The sequence below is a fragment of the Triturus cristatus genome, chromosome 3_2 (genome assembly GCF_964204655.1).
Source record: "Triturus cristatus chromosome 3_2, aTriCri1.1, whole genome shotgun sequence".
Classification (NCBI taxonomy): Eukaryota; Metazoa; Chordata; class Amphibia; order Caudata; family Salamandridae; genus Triturus; species Triturus cristatus.
Window position 1 is genome coordinate 298,058,072 of NC_140584.1, and position 27,909 is coordinate 298,085,980.

A 27,909-nucleotide genomic window follows, 5' to 3' on the forward strand; every position below is an offset into this window, starting at 1 on the left:
CCTACACACGAGCAACCGGAGATGTAGGACGTCAGCCAGATCGACTGTCAGCAGGACACCATGTTTATAATCCAAGGCTTTCGTTTTAGGTATCTTTGTTTTCAAGTGTATTTATACAAAGTAGTCCACTAAGGCATATCAATACCACAACTCCCAGAATGCACAGAGTAGTTAAATCACTATAGCTGCCAATGTTTCAGATTGTTATGTGTGATATTTTCATAATTTCATTGTAAATATGAGTCCGCCACCGTAGGCATTTGCACCAGTTTTAAGATCTTCTTAGAGTTTTTCATTGCTCCAATCGGTCTAATTTTTTATATTTATACGTTTCCCTCTTTTCACATTGCTTGATTTTTGCTCGCAAGAAAGTGTCACTCATACTCGTTGAAACGTCACTCATAATTACACTAATTATGAAAATGTCACACATAGCAATCTGAAAACTTGGCAGCTATGAACGCTGGCAGTGGCACTCCAGCAGCCCAGTGACACACTGGGCTGCAGGAGTGCCCGATGTTACCAAAAATAATGGCGCCTGTCCCGCGAGGTGCGGGCCGTACTGGTGATGGCTGGACCTGGTGGCGTGCCATGGTGCCATGCGGGTGGCAACGCAGGCGGCCGGGCGCCATTCCTTTTTGTAACACACTAACGTTGGCAGTGCACTCCAGCAGCCCAGTGAGTGACACTGGGCTGCAGGAGTGTGCACTAACGCGATCGATGTTTCCAAAAATAATGGCGCCCGCCCGACCGCGGCCCGTCTCTAAGAGTCACACAAGGCGGTGCGGGTCGCGGGCGGAGCCATTTTGCAGAGGCGGTGCCAGCCAATGGCAGCCATGCCACGGGGTCCCACAATGCGAGCGTCATGTCATTGGTAGCTGATCCCTATGCTGCTACTAATGAAATTTTGCATATCTCTCAGCTACCAATGACCATGGACTGCACCCGGCCGCAGGTTTAACAGCCACCAGGAGGCTCAGGCGGTATTTGCAGGCAGCATGGGCATTTCTAGTCAGTCCAGTCCATGAGATGGTTAACTACACACCAGACAATTTACTATAATCTGTTTGACTTCATCGCCTATAGGAATGTGAGCTTGGGCTGCGGCTCCACATCTTAACTTCGACAGCTACGTCTCCCCTTAAAGGTTACAGTACAAATGTGATGAACTGTTGTTTTTAATTATTAGCTCTTTTGCTGTTTTATTACCTTGTATGCTTTGCTGTTTTATTACCTTGTCTACTATTATGTTTAGAAATGACATGGAATATACAGGTGGTAGGGAATGGTGTTGGTACACTGCACGGTATATGTGTCCTGTTAGTCGTATTTAAAGACAGTGACTGAGTGGTCTTTGAATAATATAATATTTTGTGTGTTTGCCTGGGAGGAGGCACTGAATTTTACAGCCATGCCACTGCGCAGTTACAGTAGGCCCACCCCTCACCACCCGGTGCTGTCAAGCGGAGGGGGGGGGGGGGGCAGCCCTCCATAGAACACACACTAGCAGTGATACACAATGTGTGGGTTACAACATTGGAGCTAGCTGTCCATGGGAGAAAGGGGTGCACTTTCTATTTACGCACGTCATATAGCGCCAGACACCTGGGCGCTGGTGGGGCTTCTGCTTCTAGCGCATGGAGCTCTGTGGGCCACAGTCATAAGACGAGAACCCTCAGAAGTGCACCCTCCACTCATACTTAGCCCCTCTAGACAGGTTCCTTAGCTTCTACAGCTTTGAATCCATAGGTTAACCACCTTCTTAAAAACCCAGACGGGTTATCATCCCCCCCCCCTCCCCTCCCCTGGACTTATGCATCCCGGACCCCCAGGTGAACCCTCTCCTTCACGTCAGGCCCCCTCCCCGCAGTCCCAGCCCTGGGGCACCATCCGCCCCCGTCCCTCTGGTGACCCACCTTGCACCCACCGGCAGCACCGTCCTGTTGAAGCGGTTCCTGGCATCTGCACTGCCCCGTCCTGCAGGAAGCTGCGGACCCCACCTGGCACACATCATGTTGGAGAAAGGTGAAGTTAAAATGTTGCCCCCCCCCCCCCCCGAAGAATTTCTGCGGACGCCCAAGGGGTGTAGGATTTATTTTGAGGTGCTTCTTTTTAATTGTATTTTTAGCTTCCTATGATCCTAAATTCTGCTAAACTCTGTTTTTTACGGTATCTACTGTGTGAGATCAGCTTGTTCGTTTTTATGAACTTGAGCTTTTGTACCAATGTTTTTATTGCTTTATTTATATTTATGTACCATGTTTTTAAACTGCTCTTTTATGGCTATCATTCCGAAATAAAGAATAATTGATTGAATACTCTTTGTCCAAGTGCTCTGTCTCTCTTTTGCATAAGGATCCCTTATACATACATCCCTATTTATTCTGCAGTTTATTTTGAAGTGGAATATTTGTGACCATACATGCATTGTTAGGAACTGTTTACATTGTGCACTGCCACACTGTCTTGTATTAGGACTGAATCCTATGTATTTATTCATGTACCTTCCTTGGATTCAGAAAAACCTGTTCGAATTTTTCTTGTAGTAGGGTATGTGGTACCTTACATATCTGTTGAACCCGATTTGTGCTGTCCCACCTAGACAATTATTATGAGAGAATGTCATTCATTTATTACTTTACCTATTCCCACACTTAAGCACATCTTGTATTAATTCTTGGTTTTGTTAATGGGCTTGTGACAGCAGGACACATGGCTAAAGTATAGTTAGTTTAGTGAAGCATAAGATACATAGTACCTATTGATGCTTAACAATTGACGTTGTACTCAGTCTACCATATTTATACTTGTTTTTCCTTGTTATTCTCGTCAGTTTTTCCTTAAGTCCCCTCCCACCGAGAGGGTGGGAAGGTTGCAAATGAATCTACAAGAATCAAGCTGTAAAATTATTGTGGCAGATAAGTAACTAGTTTCTCCTGTAATGTGAACCTCTTTTAGATTCACAAACTATCATCAACTATGTAGCTGTATTTACCACCATGGAGAAGGGAGTGAAACTTGATTAGTGCCAAACGACTGTATCTTATTTGAAGCTTTCTACCTGATATTTAGTGGATAATCAACTACCATGATAAACCTTTCACCAACACTGTATTTTAAACACAAAAGTAAATTGAAGCTGTGTGAAAAACAGGTTTTGCTTTTACATATGTAGTTAACAGGAATCTTACCTATTGATATCTTATACTTTGAAGAAACATAAACACTCTATGACAGTTTTAATTATGGACATGTTTGCTTGTGATGTATAGGTCCACAGTGAATCTGTGCTTTCATATTTTACATTACATCCTGTGGGAGAGTTCAGTAGGGAGACTGTTGCCATGAATCCTGTGTTTTGGTGCTTCCTTCGCTTGCCTGATGAATTTGAGGAAGGTGACCTAACAAAAGGCACCCCCCAATATTGAGAACATTTAAGGAGCAATTTAGCCTGTAAGTGCCATGAACAAGCACAATGCAAGAGGAAAACCGATCTCGCAGAGTCTAAACAGTCAAGGCTTGAAGACTAGCTCTCACCTGAAGCATCGGGATATTAGCTTGAATGTCAAAGACTCACTGCTGGGACACTTGATGCCTCCAATGAGAGGAACCTTTTGCGTGTGTTTAGGATGGATTTGAACGTCTTCACGGAGAACACCAGTTTAACCAATAGAGACATTGTGCTTTGAGGGTAGTCCAAGACTAGCTGAGACGAGATCGCTTTCAACAGCCAGATGTCACAATATGGGGAAAGTGGTTGCTTAACCAGCAAACATGGGCTGTGACCAATGACATGGCCTTCGTAAAGACTTAAAGGGGCAATTTACGGCCAAAAGGGAAGAATGCAGATTTGAAATGAGTGGAACCCACTATAGTACAGGTTCTTCCTCTGGGACTGCAGGACTAACACATGAAAGTGTACATCCTGAAAGTACCCTGAAGGGACACTAACGAGTTCCTTTGGTCCAAGTCAAAATTATATTTCAGCAAGGGTAATGAATATGCTACTTACCAGTATGCATCTGTTCTTGGCATGTAGGGCTGCTGACATTCATATCTGTGCATAGATCGCCGCCTAGTGTTGGGTCCGGATGTTTGCACGTTGTTGTCCTGGAAGAGTCTTCGAAGTATCACGAGATAGGTGACTCCTCCCCTGGACCACAGTGCGCATGGGCATCCTCTCCATCCTCAGATTGTTTTTCGCCATTGTGGCAGTGATGGAGTAGATACAGTAAGTGATGACCATGCTATACAGTAATTCTGAGAGCTGCAGCTGCTACAGGCGCCGGGGAGGAGGGTGGGCAATATGAATGTCAGCAGCCCTACATGCCAAGAACAGATGCATACTGGTAAGTAGCATATTCAGTTCGAGGCATGTGGGCTGCTGAATTCATATCTGTGCTTAGAATACATAGCAGTACCTCCTATTAGCGGCAGCTACCAGTGCCAGCTGCAGCAGTCTGAAAAAGAGTTTTGAGAACAGCCTGTCGTACAGCTGCCTGCTGTTTTGAGTGTACATCTGCACAGTAGTGTTTGGTAAATGTATGTATAGTGGACCATGTGGCTGCTCTACATATTTCCTGTAAAGGAATGTTTCCCAGGAAAGACATGGACGCCCCTAACTTTCGTGTTGAGTGGGCTCGTGGGGGAATCGTTAATGTGCGTTTAGCCTTTTGATAGCAAATTTGAATACATTTAACGATCCATCTGGCTATACCTGCTTTGGAAATGGCGTTGCCCTTGTGTTGTGGAGAAAAGGCAACGAAAAGTTGTTTTGTTTTCCTAAAGTCCTTAGTTCTGTCTATATAGTACATGAGGGCCCTCTTTACATCTAGGTATGGAGCATTCTCTCAGCGACATATTGTGGATTTTGAAAGAAAACAGGCAGTTCAATAGTTTGATTCATGTGGAACTGCGATATTACTTTAGGCATGAATTTGGGGTTGGTACGTAGTACGACCCTGTTTGCGTGAACCTGAATGAAAGGTTCTCGAATGGTTAGTGCCTGGAGTTCACTAACTCTTCTTAACAAAGTGATTGCTACTAGGAAAGCTACTTTCCAGGTGAGGAATTGAATCTCACATGAGTGGAGAGGGTCGAAGGGTGGACCCATCAGTCTGGTGAGGACCAAGTTGAGGTTCCACACCGGTGCTGGTGGGTGTCTTGGGGGAATTACTCGTTTAAGTCCCTCCAAGAAGGCCTTGATGGCAGGCACTCTGAATAAAGAGAGGTGCTGCCTGTTTTGGAGATAGGCTGCTATTGCGGTCAAATGGATACGTATTGAGGTGTATGCCAGATTGCATCGGTATAGGTGTAAGAGGTAACAGATTATGTTTTGAATGGATGCGTCTAGCGGGTTAATGTCATTGTTGTTGCAGTAAATGACAAACCTCTTCCATTTAGCTGCATAGCAAGCTCTGGTAGTGGGTCTCCTGGCCTCCTTGATGATCTCCATACAGTCAGGTGGCAGGTTTAGGTAGCCAAACTCTAAGACTTCAGGAGCCAGATTGCCAGGGTCAGCTGTTGCGGATCTGGGTGCTGAATTTCGCCATGGTTCTGCGTTAAGAGTGCAGGTTTGATCCGCAGCCTTTGATGCGGCACCACGGAAAGTTCTAGAAAGGTGGTGTACCATGGCTGGCGCGCCCATGTGGGAGCAACTAGGATGAGTGTCAGTGAGTGCTGACGCAGTTTGCGTGCCACCAGCGGTATTAATGGCAAATCTGCCTGACCAGTTCATCCATATCGCATTGCCCTGCGACTGTGGCGGCAAAGCTTCGGCATTTCGCGTTTTCGTTTGTGGCGAATAGGTCTATCTCTGGATGACCCCACTGTTGGAAGTACGGTTGGAGAACGGACGGATGTAGTTCCCACTTGTGCATCTGGTGGCTGGGTCTGCTGAGCAGATCCACCATCTGGTTGTCCTTGCCGGGGAGGTGTTCCGCCATGAGGAATATGTTCCTCTGAATGGCCCACTTCCACATGCTCTGAGCCAGATGAGAGAACTGTGGAGAGTGTTCCTCCCTGCTTCTGTATGTAGTACATGGCAGTCATGTTGTCCGTCCGGATTAACACGACTTTGTTGCACAGGTGTACTTTGAATGCCTTCATGGCTAGGAAGGGTGCCATCAGTTCCAGAAGGTTGATGTGCATCTTCTTTTGTTGTGTCGTCCATAGTCCCTGCACTGTATAATTGAGTACATGAGCTCCCCATCCCTGGAGAGAGGCGTCCGCCGTCAGTATTATTTGTGGAACAGGCTCTTGGAACGGTCGGCCCTTGCAAAGGTTTTGTGGATTCCACCAATGCAGAGAGTTGTATGCCCGACCGCTCACCAACACTAGGTCTTTTAATTGCCCGTGAGCCTGATTCCATTGACGTGCCAAGCACTCCTGAAGCGGGCGCATATGTAGTCTCGCGTGCTGGACTATTAAAATGCAGGAGGCCATCATGCCTATCAACTGCATGAACACTCGCGCAGGAAGGGAGTGTTGAGGTTTGAACTTTGAGATCAGCAGTTGCATGCTGTTGATCCTCACTAAATTTGGCTGAGCTGAGGCTGCCAGAGTGTTTATGGTCGCGCCTAGGTACTGTCGCACGTGTGCGGGTTGGAGATGTGACTTTGGGTAATTTAGTGAGAATCCCAGACTGTGAAGAAGGTGGATGGTGAGGGACATGTGGCTGGCGCATTGCTGGGCTGACTTTGCTTGAACAAGCCAGTCGTCCAGGTAAGGGTAGATGTGAATGTGTTGTCTCCGTAGATGTGCAGCCACTGTAGCTAGGCACTTGGTGAAAACCCTGGGTGCTGTTGTCACGCCGAAGGGGAGGACTTTGAATTGATAGTGCTGTCCTTGAATAGTGAACCTGAGATATTTCCTGTGTGATGGGTGTATCGGTATGTGGAAGTACGCATATTTGAGGTCTAGTGTGGCTAGGAAGTCTCCCTGGCTGAGCAGCGGGAGAACCTGCTGTAGGGTGAGCATATGGAAATGCTCTGACAGAATGTAGGGGTTGAGGGGTCTCAGGTCTAGTATAGGTCTGAGCGACCCGTCCTTTTTTGGGATTAAGAAGTACAGAGAGTACACCCCTGTCCCCTGCTGGTTGACGGGCACGACCTCTATTGCACCCTTTTGCAGCATACTTAGCACTTCCTGCTGCAATACTGCTAAGTGCTCTACGGACATAGGACGGTGCTTTGGCGGTATGTTGGGTGGAGTGGAGGTTAATTCGAGACAGTAACCGTGCTGGATAATGTCCCTGACCCACCTGTCTGTGGTGATGGTTTTCCACGTGGACAGGAACCGCTGGAGTCTCCCCCCGACAGGTGTTATGTGGTCGGGGGGGAAGGGAGAGGGTGTCACTGTTTGTTTTTGGGTGAGGACCTGGTGTTGCCGTAACCACGCCCTCTGCCCTTGGTGCTGGAGCCACGATATCCACCTCTGTTGGTTTTATCGTAGGTACTCTGTGTGCCCCCTTTAGTGTATTGCTGCTGTGACCCCTGGCCTCTAGCTGCTCCTCTATTCCCGGGGCGACGAAAGGAGCCACTACGAAATTGCTGCGTTTGCAGAGCCCCCATTGACTTCGCAGTGTCAGTGTCTTTCTTTATTTTTTCTAAGGTGGTGTCAACTTCTGGGCCGAATAAGTAGTCGGGGTTGACTGGCTGATTCAGGATGTTGTTTTGAATCTCTGGTTTGAATCCTGAGATTCTTAACCAAGCGTGTCGGCTTAACATGACGCTGGTGTTAATTGCCCTTGCTGCTGTGTCGGCAGCATCCAGTGCGCACTTAATGGATGCGTTGGTAAGGAGTTGTCCCTCTCTGATGAGGAGCTCCGCTGCCTCTTTGTATTCATCTGGCAGATGCTGGAGTAGCGATTCTAGCGTGTCGTAGTGTGAACGATCATAGCGGGCCAGGAGGGCCTGTGTATTGGCAATGCGCCAGATGTTTGCTGCTTGAGCTGCAATTCTTTTGCCTGAGGTCTCCAGCACCTTGGACTCCTTGTCTGGGGGAGGAGCATCACCTGTTGTTTGCGAGTGTGCTCATTTGCGAGCGTTAGCAACCACCATGGAGTCCAGAGGTAACTGACCTCTAATGTACATAGGGTCTCCGGGCGCAGGCTTGTATTTTTTTTCAATCCTGGGGTTTAGCACCCGTGCCCTGGTTGTTTCTTTGAAAATGTCCTTTGCAGGTTTGAGAACACCTTTCAACATGGGCAAAGTTTTGATAGTTCTCTCGGAGGAGGCGAAAGTGTCCACTAAGAAGTCTTCCTCAACAGTGTCAGAGTGGAGTTGTACTCCATGATTGGCGGCAGCACGTTCTATGAGGGCATTGAAGGCAGCAGTGTCCTCTGTGGGAGATGTTTTGGCGCTGTAAAGCTGCGTGTCCTGGGTATCTGGCGCGGTACCCTGGTCTGTAGGGTCATCCCATGCTTGATCTGGGTCCTGCTGCTCATCAGGATCGACATCCCCAGGGTAGGTGGTATCATCACCCATGTAGTCCTCCACTGCGTCTGTGTCGGAAGGCGTAGGAGAAATGGACTGGGGATCCTGATAGGAGGTTTGCAAGCGTTCATACAGAACCGGTTCCGACTCTGCTGGCAATTTGTGCTTCAGAGGTATTCTGTAGGAGTCCAAGCCCTTCTCTGGCGTGATCTTCCGTTTGCGGAGCATCAGTCTGCCAGTGTCAGCGTCGATGAATTGTGGCTGTGAAGGCTCAGAAGGTGAGTGTCCAGTAGATGGGGACTGTGTCTGGCGGACACGTGTTTGGATCTCGAACATCTTCGGCGCCGTGAATGGCGGCAAACCAAAAGTGATGTTGGTTGGCGCCGAGGGTGCGTTTGGAGCCTTGTTCGTGTCGGGGCCCGACGTGGATCGGAGGGCTGCCCGTTCCCTGATGCGTTGCAACGACGCCGCGACTTGTCGCACCGAGAACGCCGAAGGTTCTTTGGTGCCGGTCGGTACCATGGAGGTAGGCGTCGACTGCTTTGGAGCCACAGGGTCATCGATCCGAAGAGAGGTATCCGCGGTCGTCGGAGTCGATGACTTGGCGTGTGCCGCCGTCTTCGAAGTGGACGCAGACGGAGCGGCCATTTTGACTTTGGTGGTCGGGGCCGACTGCTTCGGTGCCAGGGGCCGAGGCGCTTTTGTGGGACCGAGGGCCTTCCTTTTCGGGTCGGTACAGATATCCGCTGCAGCGAGTTCGGCGCCGAAATCCCTCTTAGTGCGTTCGGAGCCGACGGTCTTTGTTGGCATCGAAGGAGTGGAGGTCTTCGAGGGCTTCGAGCCGATCACGGCCAGTTTCACTTTTGGTTTCGGTGGAACTGGTGCGACGATTGGTTTCGGTTTCGTAGAAGGGAATCCAGTCGTCTTTGGTAATAATGGCTCGTGCTGGATGTTCGAAGGCGGGGCCGAAGAACTTTGGGATTGATCTCGGGTAAGGCCCGGAGGCGATCCCTCGACCTGAGCTGTAGAATGACGCACTTTGACGGCCTCCGTATCAACGGGTAGGCCTGGCTCTTCGCTAGAGCTATCTTCTTCGGCCCCAAAGGCCTCATCGTAGTCTCCTACCTCGTCGACGGCTTCTTCCCTGTGAAAAAGCACTTCATCGGCGTCTTCCGATCGGGAATCGTGTTCTGAAGCGGGGCTGGAGTTTACTTCTTCCACGCTCTCTACATCCTCGTCCTCGGTGCTGAAGATGTTGGCCGGGGCAGGCGCCGATTGCTGCGCTTCTAATCTCGCTGCCCGTCGATTCCGGAGAGTCTTCTTCGATCGGAATCGGGCACAGGCCATACATTTCGATTCGTCGAGATCCGGTGAGAGACATTTGTTGCATACCGGGTGGACGTCGATGTGTGGGTATTTGGCGTGGCATACAGGACACCGTTTGAATGGGGTCCTAGATTCCATCGTCGATGTAAGGTCGATGTTCGGATCAAACGGATCCGAAAGGCTGGAAGAAGTATCTAAACTAATCAAGAAAGCAGTCGATACCGAACGGGAACAGTACCGACGAAAACTAAAGGCCTTTTGGCCTAAAACTAAATTTTCCTAACTTGAGCTAAGATAAGCACATCCGAACCCAATGGCGGAAAAAAACAATCTAAGGATGGAGAGGATGCCCATGCGCACTGTGGTCCAGGGGAGGAGTCACCTATCTCGTGATACTTCGAAGACTCTTCCAGGACAACAACGTGCAAACATCCGGACCCAACACTAGGCGGCGATCTATGCACAGATATGAATTCAGCAGCCCACATGCCTCAAACTCATTCTGAATTCCTTCATTCACAGGCAGGAGTTAAAAACCCTGAGATTCACTATTGGCTGCTATCCTCGGTCGTTCTTGCTAACTAGTAAGAACAGGAGTAACACAAGCAACCATACAACCTTGTAGGTAGGATTTGGTATGAGCAGTGGTAGCCGGCACTTACCAGAGACATTTGGAAACTAGCAACTTCACAGGGTGGGGTACAGCTAATCTGGAAAATGTGTAGGACCCATTGATGCGAGGTAATCAAAGGCCAGAAAGGAAGGAAATTACATATTTGGCTTCCCACTGGGAATACATGTCTGCCCAACAATGAACTATGAGGTTTTGCGGTATTGTCAGGTTAGGCGGGCTTTTGTCGTTGTCTTCTTCCTTTAGCACCACCTCTGCAACTGAAGGCCTGAAAAGTTTGCATGGAATGTTGGATTGGCTGTGATGGTTGATGGAAATAGAGGCCCTTAGAATAACTTTGAAATTGGCAAAATAATTATCAGAACTTAAGCACTGGGGAAGCCAGGCCCAATGAATGTGCCAAAGCATATCTAATTTAAAACTCCTACGGGTAGACTTGCCTTTTCTTGCCAGAGAGCTGGATGGCATCAATGGGAATGTCAATCAACAAAGCCTAAATGTCTCTTGAAAGTTTTGTAGAGTGCATCCTGGTTTGTCTGTGGATGATAGTGAGATCCTACCCACCTTGTACAGTTTGCATAAAGGATGTGCGAAGATCCACTGGCAAAGCAGGTACGACCTCTTGTACCATGTCCCAAAGGGGTAGAACATCAACCTGTCAGCAGACGAGGATTATTAAGGGAACACAGTGCAAAACTGAGACAAACATGTTTTTCTTGCTCATAGCATCAATCCACTTTGACTAACTGTCCAGTTAATTAGAAAGGAAGGAGTTATTACTAACCTTACAAGGCGAGGCCTGTACAACCAAACGTTTATGTGCTGGATGCTGCATTAGAAATCTTGGGTACGTAGGGGACAGCTAGTAGTTGGGGCTAAAAATGGCTTTGACCAAGCTGCAAAGGTGTGGTTCCCCAGTGACTCACTCAAGGGCAATAGAGGCTCAGAAGCAGATTAAACAGGCTAGATAATTTCTGTAAGCAAATTGGCATTTGTCTCCTCTGTTGTAAGAGAACTTTTTAAACACTTCACATCTCTATGAATGACCACTGTAAACAGCACACTTTCCTCAGTAGAGAGACCAAGTGGAGAATCAAGACCCAATTCAGGTGAGGTATGTAGACCAGTGGCATTCTGTAAATCTATGCAAAGGCCAGCATCAGCGTACTGCGGGAGAAAGTAAATTGATGACCACTCATCATGCAAGACCTTTTGAGGCACCTAAATCGTATCAGAATTGGAGAAACAGGCCTCCAATTAGCAAAATGTTCAAGTCATAAAAGAGGAGCTGCTGGCGAGTCATCTTCGATACAGGGCAGCGTTACGGTAGTGCAATATAGTCCCGCGGACAGAGAATCAGACACCATGGCAGGTGCTTGTAAAGTTCAGAGACTACGCTGCTGGATGCGATGAGATGCCGGCTGGTGAGGCCTTCACCAAAGGAGTACGGGCATGGTGCAGCAATGAGAGAAGATTGAGTGGACTCCAAACAGGGCAGTTAGCACCAGGGAAGGACCACACCGCAAATATGCAACTGGTGGTCCTGAATGCACTGTGGGCTTTAAAGTCTAGGTGGAGGCAGAGTCCTAGTGAATAAAGCATATAGCAGAGCTTCTTTGAAGGCTACTAACTGTCTCTACTTCGAGGTCTCTTTTCCAAGTTCGAGTAAGTTTAGATGATGAAGATGGAACCAGGTTTGAGTCCCACGTACACAGAGTACACAACTTTTCAGTAAACAGAAGCATATAGAAGTCGAAGTGTCATGCTCCTTGTACTTCTTGGAGGCCTGGTCTTTAGACGAAGTTATCTGAGGGTAAGAGTCCGGGAGCGGGAAACAGCTGTGGTTCTCGTATTCGGCCATATAAAGTTTTGAATCCTGCTCTGACTGCCTTCGTATGCATAAGGGAGCATTTGCTGCAGGATCTGGAGTTATGTTTGGCCCGAGACACCACAGAATGATGTCATGTGGGTTATGACTGACATCCACTTGCCGTATGTATGACATGGCTTAAAACCTGTAATTACTAGTTACTGCATCCCCACTACACTACCCAAAGGATTATTTGTGAGGGTAAACAGAAGTTTGAAAATTGAGTAGTGGTACTCCATATCTGAACCCAAGGGTGCCGAAAAATAGGAACCGACATCAGTGCAAGGCTGTTGCCTACATGTGGTCCATGTCGTCCTGGATGGGTGAGATAGAACCGCAATGGAAGCCAAAGTCACCTACCTGTGTGTTGGAGCTCTTGAAGCATTTCATGATCTAATCTTGTGGCTAGGAGGATTCAAAAGCTATGTAACTTGTGGGTAGAAGCATACGCTTATGTTTGATAATAGGGAAGTGTAGAGGGAATATTAATATTGTCACTGACTTCATGACATACAAAAACATTATAAATGCAACAAGTATCTGTTCTCAAAAACTGTTATAACACTATATATACACAGACATAGCTATCTCTCGCTATCTGTCTATCTCTCGCTCACTCACTCACAATCTATATCACACAGTTTGATTGCCTTTAGTTTGTGACTGCACTGTAGCTATGGTTAGAACTAGGTTTCAATAGGAAATTGATTTTTTGGTTTAGTAATAACATTTCCACAAAAAGGTTAATTCACCTAAGCTCCTTCCAAGAAAGTTTCTGGGTGATATGCCAAGTGGGGGCTGAAAAAGAAAGGGGGGTTCCTAAAATACAATTTCCCCATGCAATTTCAAATAGGAAAATTGAACAGTGCCCAGATCCAAAAGGCTGAACTGAATTACCCCAAATTTGGCAGACATCTAGATCTTTACCCAGAAAATTTACTTTTTGAGAAATTGATTGTAATTCTTTAGAAAGTAAGGTTCAACATTTATAAATATCTAGCAACACAGTACTACAGAGGCAGTATGGAGGGAGTATCAAGGGAAAAAGAAATGAATCCTTCAGATTGTCTGGTCCTGTAAGACTGGGACCCATTCTCCAAGACCCAGTTCTATGATTGGCTGACTGCAACATGAAGAGAAATTTAGCAGCCACCATTTTAGGACTCTGTCCCCATTTCCTGAAAATTAAAATAAAACAAAATATAAGGGGGCAGGGTAGCAGTACCCTGACCCCTGGCCCATGTAAGGGGAGAGGTGACAGGGGGAACAACCCCTTGAAAGTCCAAAACACATTTATTGTGCCTCTGCAGACTCTACGTACTCTGCACCACAACTGCGAAAATATGATGGAATACCGCCTAATTACCATGAGATAACTGAAGGATTACTGTGGGCCCAAAAAAAAAAAAAATTTGGTGAATGTTCGTTGATGTTGCCCAACCTTGGGTGGTTGGCCGGCAATAGTGGGATGGATGTACGGCCTCGCCACAGCCAGGTACCTAACCCCTTGTCAAGCACGACTGAAGGCCATACGCTGCGGTGGTTGGTCACCCGGGTGGGTTGGCTTCCCAAACCCAAGACGGGTGGGATGGGTGCAGGCGCTGGCCTGTGGCGAGGCCCTGTGTCCAACCCCCTGCAGGCGGCCAACACTGTTGCCAGACCCTGTGCCAAACTCCCTGCCACGTACGGCCAAACGTGGTGCCATACGAGGGTTGGAATAGTTAGGTATGGTAATAAAAATCTTACTTCACGTTATAAAAACTCTAGGAATTCACACACAAAAAACTAAGGTTAAAGTCATTTTATAGTTAGGTGAAAAAGTCTCTTAAAAACCCCAATTAGAACAACAACAAAAAACACTGAAATTCACCAGTTTTAGTTAACTGAAGTAGCAATAACTTTTGCACTGGACATGCACTGCTTAGGACTACACATATTACTTCACTTATGACAAGTTCTACAATATCATGGATATCACTACTGGTAGCATCTGAAATGACATATTAATGACATCATGATGTATGGCAAGCTCAAAAGTTATAGGTACGTCAGTTAACTAGAACTGGTAAATTTCATATTCTTTTTAGTTTAAATTAGTACTTAACAGACATTTTCACCCAATTATAACGCCACTTTAACCTTTGTTTATTTCAGTGCTAATGTCCTGGGAAATAGTCAAAACATGGTTGCAGAAGGTGAGTGCATCTTTTGAGAGATTTGTCTGAATAACAGCTGCGCGTACATTTAAGTACTGAAGAGTTCATTATGTCTTCCTAGCTCGTGGATTAGAGAATTCCAGTATTTCACATAATCTCACCCCGATTACTCAGAATATGGCCTCTGCTTGCAGCAAATGTCTTCCTTAACGATAAAGCAAAGTCTGTTTCTTGAACTTCTGTATGACGGAAGAAACCGATATATGGTAACAAGTTTGGACAGTTTTCTGGTCTTACTGGAGAAATTACTAGGCTAGACGTACTGGTAGAAAACTCCTGATTAGACTAAGACATCGTATCACAGCATATGTGAAATGACTAGTTCAGTATGTTAGAAAAATCACAGACCTCTTCTTGGAGAAACCAACAGCGCTTTAGAAATTAGCACCATTATCTGTATTATGGTAGAACAGATCTTTACAGTCCATGGAATGATCCAGTACTCAATCATGACTATTTTGCATGAAAAGAAGATTTTAACTAGGTCTTACTTCCCAGCACTGTAGTTGTAGTTAATGTGAGACACATGAATGGTTCGCTCGGACAACTGAAACTCAACAACTTGGACATCTTGTCCAATTGAGATTCGATAAGTAAATCCACTGAGCTCAGTGAATAGGTGTAGTCCATGTGATTTTTTTATGCAGCATCGTGGTAAAAAGGCGCCAGAAGTGGCATGGTAGCACATGAAGGAATCATGGTGGTGCACTTTCTTCCGCATGTTTGAGTACTTCTGATTATTTCCATCAGGGTGTGAGGATTTTAATGCATGTAAAAAGGCTGAGCATCTTTAAAAAGTATTATTATGGTCTTTGCATTAGTTGTCATTGTACACAAAGGCCAGCTGCTACAACTTCAGACACATAATTTGGATTATACAAGAGAGAACATTGTAATCTTGTATCCATTTTTTTTAATAGCATGATAGGGTTTCCCTAGGCCTTTCCCTATCATAACTTAGCTTGGACTCTAGTGGCCACGGATACATGTTGTAATATGAAGGAGTCATGTGTCCCATATTACTGCAGTCCAGCTATGACATTCAGTGACATTTCAAATTTCGGGGCACTAAAATACATGCACAAGGTGATCCAGCAACAGTTCCCTGCCTGCCTACAAGAGTAATTCCATGTTCCAGTTCAGAATTATAGGAATGAGGGCAGCTGTTCGAAATCTGCCCCTCCTGCAGGGTCACCTGGAATTTGTTTTTGCCTTTTTACTGAACCTTAATTTTGTTGTTTATAGAACTCTGGGTGCACACTTTACCGCTGCTAACCAGAGGTAAAGTGCTTGTACTCTTCCTTTTAAACCCATTAGAACTAGTATACCCCCGAATGGCAAATTTAAATTTATTTGTAATTACACTGAACTACCTGCACCTAGCCTATAAATTAAATGCTACCCGTAGGTCACAGCACTCACTGTGCCACCCACTACAGTAGTACTGCAAAATGTGTCTCATTGCTGCCACCTCAGCCTGGCTCGTGGCTTTAAAACTACCATTTCGACCTGGCAAAACAATCCTTTTGCCAAGCCTAAACCTTTTTTTAATGCTTACAAGTCACACCCAGGGTAGGTCCTAAAAACCCATAGGGTAAGATACATGGTATTTAAAAGTAGGGCCTGTATATTTAAGGTTTTACATGTCCTGTCAGTGAAACGTTCATAATGGTTTCTCACTATGGCAAGGTTGGGTCTCCCATAGATTAAAACTGGTTAAAACTATTATTTAATAAGTGCTAAATTTGGGAATAGCTAGAAAATGTTTCCAAGGACTAAGTAGGATAGAGATTTTAGATTACTAATTTCGAAATTACACTCTTAAAAAGGTTGTCATTTTCTTGCCCAAAACTAATAGACTTTCCTGCAAGTTTCCCGCTGTCACCTGAACCCTGATGGCACCCTGTGGTGAGATGCGTATTGCTCCTAGACAGTCGATAAAGGGCGTTGGGTGAGCAGGTATAGTCTCACCCTTGACAGGATGGCCTGGGGGCTGTACCTCCACCCCTACTTGAGCTTCAAAGGATGCCTATCCACTCCCTGACACATGAAGCTTACACCTTTGGTCTCTCTAGTCAGGCTGGCTTCAAACCCAAAGGGACTTACCAGAACTGGTTTAGGGAATGGACAAAGGATTGCCCTCCACCCGCTCGCTGACACTGGGCATAAAAGTGTAACCCACTGACCTCTCCTCAGAATGCTCCTGGGCCAGTAAAGAACCAGAAGAAGGGCTGCACTGATGTCTGAAGAACCTTGAAGAAGACTGGACCTGCCTATCTTGAACCAAGCATTGGTTGATTGACCAACTGTTTGAGCTAGAGGGACAAAACAAGCTTCAAAAGGCCTCTCTCCTTGCAACTGCCCAGCTGACCAATTCCAACTGGACCCTGATGCAACCCTCTGTTGGATAGAGTACTAACCTCCAAGTGGTGTCCCCCACCAGGTCCTAGACCCTTGGCTGGTGTAAGAATGTACTCCTCCTGTCCTCTAACTGCAAGAAATGGGACTCAGAACCTTTTTGACAATCTTCTGCCTGGAGAACTGACTGAGACTGGGGTCGCTGTCTAAGCCGCTGCTGCTGAAACCGCAACCGTCAATGTCTGTTTGCTGGTCGGCCTCAACTTGCCGAGTTGCACCGCTTAAGCAGATCCAACCTCCAGAAAAGTTTCTAAGTCCGAACATGGAGGGCTTCACCGTGACAGGCACCAAGCAGCATACGATTGATAGAGACCTTCTTAGGCATGGACTTCGCTGGCTCTGACCTTTCCCGCCTTAGTCGATGACTTCACGAGAGCCCCATTCTTCAGCAGGCCGTTCGTCGAGCCCCGCTTCGGATCCAGATTGCCCCGCCGTCTCGTCGACGACCGTGTTTTCTCCATAAAAGTTTTAAATCAGAAGGTAAACTTTCTACTGGGACAAACCTGGTCTGTGTATACAACCGGCAATCCATTGTGGGTGGCCTTAACTTTTGTCTTTGAACCATCTAGCAACACCAGATACCCGCAGTTGGTACTTTGTATTTTTTTGCACTATTTTTTAATTCAATATTTAAAAATTAATCTCTCAATATCTTATTGGATTTCTGTTTTGGTATAATTTTATTTATTATATTATTCTCTATCTTTTTAAAATTGGACTGGTATTTGTCTTGTGCTGTGTTTTCACTTTATTATTATTTGAGTGTTGCATAAATACTTTGAACATTGCCTCCAAGTTAACCCTGGCCGCTTTGTGCCAAGTTACAAGAGAGCTAAGCACAGGTTTATTTAGGGACTGTAGTGGTTAACCCCGACAATGATCATGATTATTATTTGATGTGGGTTCTCACCCTCTTCAACTAATACTTACAGCACCCATGTTAGAATGGACTTGTTCTTAAAAGACTATTGACTGCGTTCGTAAACCTGCTCTATGCTTTCAGCTCTGGTCACTTAGTCCCTCTCAAATGTGTTACTATAATGAATAATAAACATTTTATTTGTTGATTCCTTTAGTAAAAACGTCTTGTTTATATCTTTTTAACATTTTTTGTAAGTATTTTGGGGCCACAATCTTTGAGGGTTTTGTAATATATGTGCAAACTGAGAAGCAATGCCAACACCACAGTGGATTGTGCAGATGGTTATCAAGCAAAACATGCACAACCATCAGTGCAGGTTCTGACCATTTTGCTTATGTGCTTTGCATAAAATTAAAAGGTTAATTTTCAATCGTCTAGTATCATCAATCCAATACATAACGCTGAATAGGATTGGCATTGTCTGCTCTGTATTGATCTGGTAATATGAATCAGAAGATTTTCTTCAGGGAGAAATGGAGGAATCACTGTTTTAATTTATTAACAATTATAGCTTTTATATGACAGAAGGGACACCTTCTCTCAAAGGAATATCACGGGCACAGTAATAAATTGACAGATATATCACAGGATTAACAGCGCACAAAGAAGAGAAATGCTAAATACTTTGAGGTGCGGAAGAAGACAATAACCAAAGGAACTTCACTGTTTCATAAAACACCAAGACCGCATCCAAGCATTCACCTAACAAAGCAGGAAAAAAAGGATGTAGCTGTGGAACAAACAGACCTGAACAAGGAGCACTGCACATGTAGCAGGGCAGATTTTTAATACTACACAATTGATGCGTTTCAATCAATGAAGTAAACAGATGTTACCTGCTTTTCAAAGGGGAAGTGGGGCGGTCTTGGTGCTGTCTGGGATATAATATAACAGAGCATGCTATGTGTACTCAATGTTAAGGTTGAAGTTCTCACCTGGTATATTGTTTGCTGTCCTCGTGCACCTCCATCTCTTGGCCCTTGAAATCATTCAACTCCTTTCGTATGGCAGCCTGTGATGCAAGAGGACATGTTAACACTTTCTATGACTTCAATACACACGCCCTTATTGAGAAAGATGGGTAAGATGAGAAACACAGACATGGAAAGAAAGGAGACACAGTTTGGCAGTGGGAGGTTACAACAGAGGAAGATTAGAAGTTACTTATCTGTAACTGTAATTCTCCAGTATTGGAATCTTTCGTAGCTTCCCATGCCTGAATCATTTCCCGTCGTCAAGATGGGAGTCCCCGATACCATACAATAGTAATAAGATGTTAAAGATGGAGCTTGAGGCCCTGGACCCTTCAATGTTGCAACCTATCATAATCTATTTAAAAAAAGAGACCAAACTTATACTTCAGACAATCAAGCTCTCTGCCCTCTAGAACACTCCTGAGAGAAGCACCAGTCCCTCAGATTTTCTATGGAACGAGTGCCAAAGAACCACTTAAAGTGAGTCGCTTGTGAATCTATGAAAGAGTCCAATACTGGAGAACTCCAGTTACAGGTAAGTAACTTATTTTCTTACTCCAGTATTGGAACTTTCATAGATTCAAATGCTTGAATCAGAGTATAAAGCAGCAGTGAACGAGGCGCATGGAACTGTGAGTTGTTAGGAATACAATTCTATAGAGATATTCCTTTTACATAGAATAAACAAAGACATAACCATGAACATCTCTTATAATATTTTGCTCAAAATATGTGAACATTTCAGTATGCTGTAAAGACAGAAAAGACATTCTGTTATAGGCAATGTGCAGAACTAGTAATAGGTTGGTAGCTCACCTTTACTGGAAAAGATGTCTTAGAAACGCTTGGCCTACTGCTATATCCCCTTGAGGAGTCAAATCGAGGCAGCAGTGTTATGTAAAGGTATGCATATCTTTCCAGGTAGCTGCTCTGCAAATATCCTGGAGTGGGAATGACACACCAGTTAACAGTGCTGTTTAGGTTGAAATAGTCCTTGTAGAGGGAGCATGCACAGAAGTCTGTAACGGTTTTCCTGCTGCTTGGTGACAGCAGTGAAGTGCAGCAGAGATTTATCTAGCTATGCTCAGTTGGGAAAGGGGTTGCCCCTTCTGTGTAGATTCTACAATGAAGCATAGAAAATATTCACAAACTGGGCTTCTCGAATAATTGTCCATGCCTTATAGCCCCCACAAGAGCAGAATTCAGGTGAGGAGACGGCCGCTTTTAGCAATTTATATACACGGTCCGTGACTCGCCTCAACGTGCACGTAGTCAGCTATGAGGTAAACTGACTAACTGTGCGACCCAGCTGACTGGGAATTCTTTTTGCAGCAGATCCAACTGATAGGGAATTATATAAGCAGCTGGACTATCGTAAAATCATGCAGTGCCAAAATGTATCGATAAATGCCGTTTTAAATGAAAACCATTTAAAAAAGGTGCAGCTCCAAGTTAATCTAAATTAGCAATATCCTGGTGATTGAATTCTGCCGTAACCTAAAGCCATCTTAAGTATTTTCAAAACCATTTACCATTATAGTGCAGGTGCAAGCTTGCATCTGTTCCTCTGTAGTGAATGCCTGACAGGTAAAAGGCCAGGAGGAATATATAACCTAGCAGTGGCCCCAGGGTCGAAGTGCGCACTGAGGAAAGCGTGATAATGTCAGGAAAAGCATTCCTGCACTGATGTTCCAGTGGTCGAATAGAAAACCCGGACAGAGGAAACTAAAAAGGGTTTGAAGGAATACAATATTAGGAATTATTTCCTATGGCTCCCAGTGTATGTAATCATGGGAGGAAACAGCCCATTCTAATAACAAATATAATCATCAGAAATTGTAGTTTGAGTGTATAATCAAAGGAGGACTCTGTCCATTTAGTAAGGCTAACAAGAGCAGTGTTAGCAGTTGCTGTTTAGTTGCTTCCCATTCTGTCGGTGTAGTAATGGGAGGTCACCCCCGTCCAATTGCTTTACGATAAGTCTACCCCAATCATACTGTAGGCCTCCAAGAGCGGTGAATACATCTACATATTTGAGCTTGTAACGTACTCCCTGTCTATTTATAGGCTAAAGAAATATCATGAATTTTTTTCTTTTTCTTTATAAAATGATAGCATTTGGCCATTCAAAATGATAATGGACATAACATTCTAACAAAAGGACTCTTGGAACTGTGAAGTTCAATACTTGGATTTACAAACGCAATATACTAAGCCATGCCCTACATTCAAGTCTATTTCATATGACAAGACAGAAAGGAGAGCTTCAGAAACATTTTGACTGAAAAGACTTTCAGAAACATTATGGATATATTGTACAATCAGAACTTCATAGTTCCATAACAAGTCAGTAATTGCAGCCTTCATTACACTCTACAACCAACTATTGCTAAGCATTCCTGCCTGCATGTTTATTTCCTCGAACTCACTGAGTCCCAGATTTACCGTATCCAAAATATGTATCCACTTGCACTCCCTTAAGGACAATAGAGATGTTATGTCCCCGCCCCTAGGGTTTAGTGTCACTGTCTCATGCACCCATCATTTCAAACTGTCAACTGGTTAGTCCTTGGTGTGGAAACGCTCAGCCAAGGGAGCTCTTTGCACTGGACATCTAATCCTGCTACAATGCAGGAGAACCCGTGTCTTCACCATTTGTTTTGTTTGACCCATATAAAGCAGGCTACAGGTGCACTGTATGGCATAAATGACTTCAGAGTCGTTGCAATTAGTATTATGCTGTAAGAAGTATTTGCAGTCCGAATGAGAATGTAAAAAAAGCCTAAGGGACAGCCTGTAAGGAAATCATACCTTACATTAGTGTTGTGTGGATTGAATGCAGTGGTTTAAAAACTAAACAGAAGGGGTACCCATCGTGGACACTCACTTGAAAGAGATTCATTTTAAAAGGACAACCAAACCGCTACAAGTCACTATTGCGTCCTACCAACTGATCCACATCAATGTGACTTTGATTTCACCATCTTTATTTTCCTTGCAGTAAACACCCTCTTGGGTCCAGACATTTATGGACATCAGACATTTATGTTACCATTTTTTCCATGTTTTGTATGTGTATGCACTGGAAATATTTTATTTTCACAATGTACATGTCTTTTTGATTTAATGAATGTTTTTATATTGATTTAATGAATATTTTAATATATTATGGGCAGCATATTGAAAAAACAGAAAGCAAACAGAATTGTTGTGCTGGATGCAATGTTTGGTATATGACAAATTAATCTACCAAATGAGAAAAACGTTTTGTGTCTTGATTGTGTTGTTTTCAGTGGTTTATGCATGTTCTTTAGAATGGTCTTCAGAAAAGGGGACATTTGTTTTTTCATTTATGAATAAAGGAGATGACAATTTAAAGTTTTGCTGCAAATAGAAACCCCACTCCCCCTTTTCTCCTCTTGTTTCACAAAGGGATCATTTATTGACCCTTTCTCATTGATGTTGTAAGTTCAACATCATTCACACTTCTTTGGATAGAATTGTGGTACCCGACAGAACTAGATGTAGTTTATAACTAACTGCATACCCAGGTTCTGAGGGACACAGGGCAACCCCATTATAGTTCATGACACTTCCCAAATCTAGTGGACAATGGGCATGGGTCCTCTGCTTTTCTGGAAAGGCTCCTTAAAATCATATAAAAAACAGTCCATCTGTTTGGTGGTTATGGGGACAATCTTTTAGCGCCACTGTCTAACATTATGAAAACCCCCAATATCTTCCAGTGGTGAGTCACTGGGATGGGTGATTGAGATGAAGGCATAGGGATGAGGTATTCGTCCCATTCTGTGTGGGTGTCACAGAGCTCCCCTTCCTCTCTCTCATCATCAGAGGGTATCTGGATCCTGGAGCAGGGCTGTCAGTGTTGTTTGCCATACTGATATAAGCAATGACGTTGGTCTTTGCGCTGGAGTGGATGGTTGAGCAGCGGGTGATCTGGTAGATGTGGATGCCTGTGGCGCAGTAGGTGTAGTAGATGGAAATCGCTTTCTATAATCTGAAAGCATAACTTGCAATTCAGAAACCAGATAGCCTGGTAGACAAACCATCTCCTCCTGGAATGGCTGCTGATACTAGTCATGGGAAGAATATAATGCTGTTCATATTCCTCATCATAGTCCGCCTCTTCTTCTTGACATTTAACATGCAACTCTGAGGACCTGCGTGCGACCCCAAAGGGCCCATCATCATCAGAGTCTTCTTCTCCTAAGAGATGAGTTGGAATAAGGGCTGTCACTTTGCTTGGAGAGGTGTGTTCTGGGATTAAAAACTAGATTTAAAAAAAATGTTTTGCCATTCTTTCTGTTGACGGTGTTGCTAACATCTTATCTGCTGTCAGCTGTGTAGTCATCCGTATCACTGTCGTCGGTAGGGTTATCGGCACTGGCGGAGGAGCCGTTGATGGTGATGTCGATGATTGGATCAGGGAAATCTTCAGCGTCGACGACTAGTCATAGATGACAATGCCGTAGTCGAGGTGGTGGTGGTGGTGGACAACGCAGTGATTGTAACTGTCATCACTGTCAATGATGCGGTTGTACGCGTTGACTGCGCTGACGATGATGTTCTCATCAACTATCTGTAGGCAGGCGGTGGCAAGGAAGGCTTGTTGAATGAATGACTGGCCTTAGGAGGTGGAGTAGGCGGCTCAGAGGATGACTTATTAGCCTTTTCGGAAGAGGCAGTAGGTTCTTTTCAGTCCGTGTTTGAAGAAGTAGACTTAGATTTGTGAGGAGATTTTGAAGGACTGCGGCCTTTGGAAGACCCAAGAGTGGTCTTTATTTAGGCTTTTCTAGGTAGCTCAGAGGAGGATCTGGAAAGAGGTGATCTCTCCCTCTTATGGGATCTTCTAGAGGACGAAGAAGAGTTCCGATTATTAGAGTCCGAAACTGGCTTTTTTCTAGTTTTGAGCTTTTGAAACCAGTAAGCAGCCTTCCATCTCTTTCCTTCAAAGCTTTGGTTGAAAAGGTACGACATAACTTACAGTGCTTGGCAGAATGATCCGGGTAGAGGCAATAAATGCAGTCTTGGTGCGGATCTTCAGAGTGTAGTCTCTTTTTACCAAAGGTATTGCAGACTCTGAAGAGACTTCTTCTCCTTGTCTGACATGCTGGTTAAATGAAATCAGATTCCTATGGAGGAAAACACTGTGGGTAAAAACTAAATATTTTCACAGCACCAGAGTATTGGAAATATTCTATTGAAAGTATCCAAGTAGCAAAGAACTACTGAGCAGTGCTCAGTGGAGGCTCCTTAGTACGACGTGCAGTAGAAAATCTGAGGGACTGGAGCTTCTCTCAGGAGTGTTCTGGAGGGTAAAGCCTGATTGCCTGAAGTATAAGTTTGGTCTCTTTTTTAAATAGATTATCATAGGTTGCCAAATTGAAGGGCCTACCTGCTCTATCTTTAACATTTTATTACTATTATATGGTACCAGGGACTCCCATCTCGACAACTGGGAATGATTTAAACAGGTGGATCTATAAAAGTTTCAATACTGGAGTAGCGTATTCGTGCGCTGTATAAATTCCGTTAACATTAACAATCAGAGGTCCTGTAGTAGTAAGGTGTCAGAGAGAATTAGGACAGAGATGGCTGAATGAAGACAGAGTTCTAGGAAAGATGCGAAACATATATATGGAGAAAAGATGATCAACCAAAAAGACTGATGAGGCACCAGAATTGTGAGGGTGCCTTAGGATTTGAAAAGTGAAAAAGGGTGGCAAATGGAGAACCAGATGGCTCTGAAATAGAAGAAGCTCTGCGAAGACGCATTGGAATGGACTGGAAAAATAAAAGATTGCCATCCAACATACACTTATTGTATTGGGGTTCTGGCCATGGAAAAATTGAAGACCGGTGACTGAGCTGGCCAGGTCACAGTCTAAGACAAGCAGCAGTTTACAGCAACAACATTTCTGGAAGAAGTGCAAAGATGTATTTGTGTAGAAAAACTTGGAAGAGCCAGCATGAACAAAAGATTGCTGTTTTTGTTCTACAAGGTCAAAGCAATAAAATACTCTGTGAAGCAGATATTGGATAGAAGACATGGGCTTCTCTCCTACCTTATCACTTGGTGTTAACTTAGTCCACGGTTTGTCAGCTCTGCGATCATAATCCTGTGCGTCCGTCACCTCCACATATTCGTGAAACCTCAGGATTTTTCTTGCCTGCAGTTCTGCCACTGTCGGTCTTTGACTCAGCTGAATATAAAGAAAATATAAGAACTAAGACACCAGCGGGAGAGAGACTGTCCTATTTCTGGAATGCTACACTGTACTGCAAAGTAGCTCCAGTTGCCGGGCAGGCTTACATTTGATTCTTGCATGTGGGTGTTTTGGAGCATATTGAGTGAACCAAGGAACTTGAAGCTCTGAACATGATGGATGGCTATAAATCATAAAAGGGGCATACCTATCCAGATCCAAGACTATGCCTCAGAGAACCGCTCCAACACAGACAGGGCTCGGGTAAAAAAAAGATGTGTGTTTAAGTTCATAAGACATGCATTCTGGCTACAAGAAGCTAGCCAATCAGCCACACATGAATAATACAGTATTTTCACTCCATCTGTCCTAAAACTGCGACAGTTGAATAAGGAGCACCCAACTAAATACTCCCTCAACTCAAGAGGCACTTCACTCAACACCTGCCCTCCTCTACAATATATTGACTGGCAGCAGGACTACACAGGCTCCAAAATGCCGCTTACCTTCCTCGTCAACCGCCTTTTAATCTCACGCTTCTCAGCCTGGCGGTCTGCTTCATTTTTAGCTAAAAACAAATTAAGAGGAAATGTCAGGTGTGACTGTTTACAGATGTCATAGCAAACACGGACATACAGGTGACTTCCTCTGCCTCAACCTATGAGGAAAATCTCACATACTCACAGGCACTGCCCCTTAAATTGTGCGGCTTACAGTAACAACTTCAGCATGCACAGGAAGAATAATTACACAGCACATTTATGAAACAATTGTAGCTGCTTAGCAACAGCTCTTTGGCATTTGTAGTTGCTGGTTTGAGCATTTATTTATATAAATGCTGAATTGTGATCTTCATACTTTGTTTCTCAGCGTGAGCTTAATAACTAGACATGTTTTTATGGGTATAGAAAAGCTTGATAAGCAAGACAATCAAAAGATATTTAACACCATCCTCACCAATGGCCTAGCTATTATACTTTTTTAATTTGCTATTTAATCACTGTTAACGAGTTACAAGTTAGGAAATTCTTGTTGTTCAGTGCCACCTATTTACCAATTATAACTGGTGAACCTATCTACTTTTTGCCTAATTAATCTAACACTTTCACACCTTGACATAATGACATCATGGTGGATACATTTTACAAGGCATACCATTATTTCAACACTTATGAAAGCCAAGGTCAGATGTCAAAGTGCTCCTTGAATTACCTACTGCCCACATCATGTTCTTATTATTCATTTGAAATGGGATGACTGAGTACAACAAGATGGAGATGGGAATAGAAGAAAGATGCTCACATGAGCATCCTGAAGAGGGTGCTGGAATTGCTCATGAAGATGTGTGGGCTTAGTTCTGGGATTGCCCAATAACAATTCCTTAACAGAAGACAACTAGTTCACAGGGGATTTCAACTTTGGAGGTGAGGCAGAGATATAACCATTTCAAGACGCACACAGCCATTTTGTTTTTTAGGTGGTTGTCTTTCGTTTCTTGCAGTTTAAGGGTTTTTCCTTTAAAAATCACGGGTCCCTATTCAGATTTGGAGATGGTGAGGCAGGGTCTTTCACTGCAATTATGCAGTGTGGCATAGAGCAATATGTGAATGTGGTTTGCTGAAAACTTTAAATGCAGAATGTGTGAAAATCAGTAGATGGTGTAACAAGAATTCTTTCTCCCACATTTCCTTTCCACTAAGCCTTTTAATATTAATGCATTTCTGGATCCCATTTTGTTTAATGAAACATCAGCACCCTCTACTTTAAACAGAGACAAATGGAAAATCTGCAAACTTCCTGCAAGGTGATTGGTTAAATGCCGCTGGTCATTTTATAATAAGTGTTAACTGTGAACTATATCGCAAAACTGAGTGGGAAATGATAAACAGAAAGCTGCCATAGTCAATCTGTTTATATATCTGGTATGTGTACAGTATTTCCGAAACGTTACCATCCCGTTTTAGATTTAAACCTATAATAACTGATAAAACCCCAAGGTTGTGTCCTGGCACCTTTCCTATTTACTCTGTACATCAACAACTTAGGAAAGGTTTTGAAAGACGAATGCCAGGACCTACCATCGGGGGGGGAAGCGCTCACTCACTGCGCTTCTGTACACAGACTACGCGGGACTTATGGCTCGCACCCCAAATAGCTTACAGAAAGCAATATCCAGCGTTGCCAATTTTATGTCTAACTTGGGCCTTTCAGTTAACACCTCCAAAACTTTTATTTTAAAATGCGGTTCAGGGAGCAAGAATAGCTGTGCGTTCTTTTTAGAGAAGAACCGTTTAGAATGTTCCAACACCTTCTCCTACCTGGGGGTCTTATTCGATCATACTGGCACATGGTCCCTGGACGTCAAGCTAAGGAGAATGTTATTTTCAAAGGTACTGACAGCCCTGATCAATTTCAGTAGGAAACTGGGTAAACGCCCTCCCCCAGAATTACTTCAAATTTATAAAGCCAAATGTGTTGCTATTGCGACCTACCGGGCGGGCATTTGTGGTTTTGCAGACGTGACTGCTCTTCAGACGGAGAAAAATAGATTTTTCAGATTCTTGCTGGCCGTCCCGGAGAGTGTTTCTACTTTTAACTGTCACACGGAACTTGGTATGCCACATATAGCGGATGTCATTAGCATCCAACCAATTCTTCTCTGGTATCGCATATGTACTTCAGAGAAGACCATCCTAAATCGCCAAATGATTAGCGATTGTTGCGGTCTAGCTGGGGGTCTTCATATAGGATGGCTGAAATATGTCAAAGATTTTTTGTGTAAATTAGGCCACCAGGAATACTTTGATAACCCCACCACCATGACCAATGTAAATAGGAAAGTTTTTAAACATAGCTGTCTTCATCTTGTTGAAAACATTGGATTTAATCT

The 27,909-nt window shown here is 44.3% G+C and overlaps 1 protein-coding gene across 5 annotated transcripts in view; it reads right to left on the reverse strand.

Moving 5' to 3' along the window:
- PHACTR4 (phosphatase and actin regulator 4) overlaps positions 1–27,909 on the reverse strand; it is a 464,595-nt gene that overhangs the window by 61,173 nt on the left and 375,513 nt on the right. For all 5 annotated transcript variants that reach the window (XM_085647671.1, XM_085647667.1, XM_085647669.1 and 2 more), the window contains 3 exons: positions 25,526–25,587; positions 24,879–25,016; positions 18,754–18,830 (listed from right to left, as the gene is read on the reverse strand). In XM_085647671.1, coding sequence (XP_085503797.1) covers positions 18,754–18,830; positions 24,879–25,016; positions 25,526–25,587 — 277 coding nt within the window. The remainder of the gene's footprint in view (positions 1–18,753; positions 18,831–24,878; positions 25,017–25,525; positions 25,588–27,909) is intronic.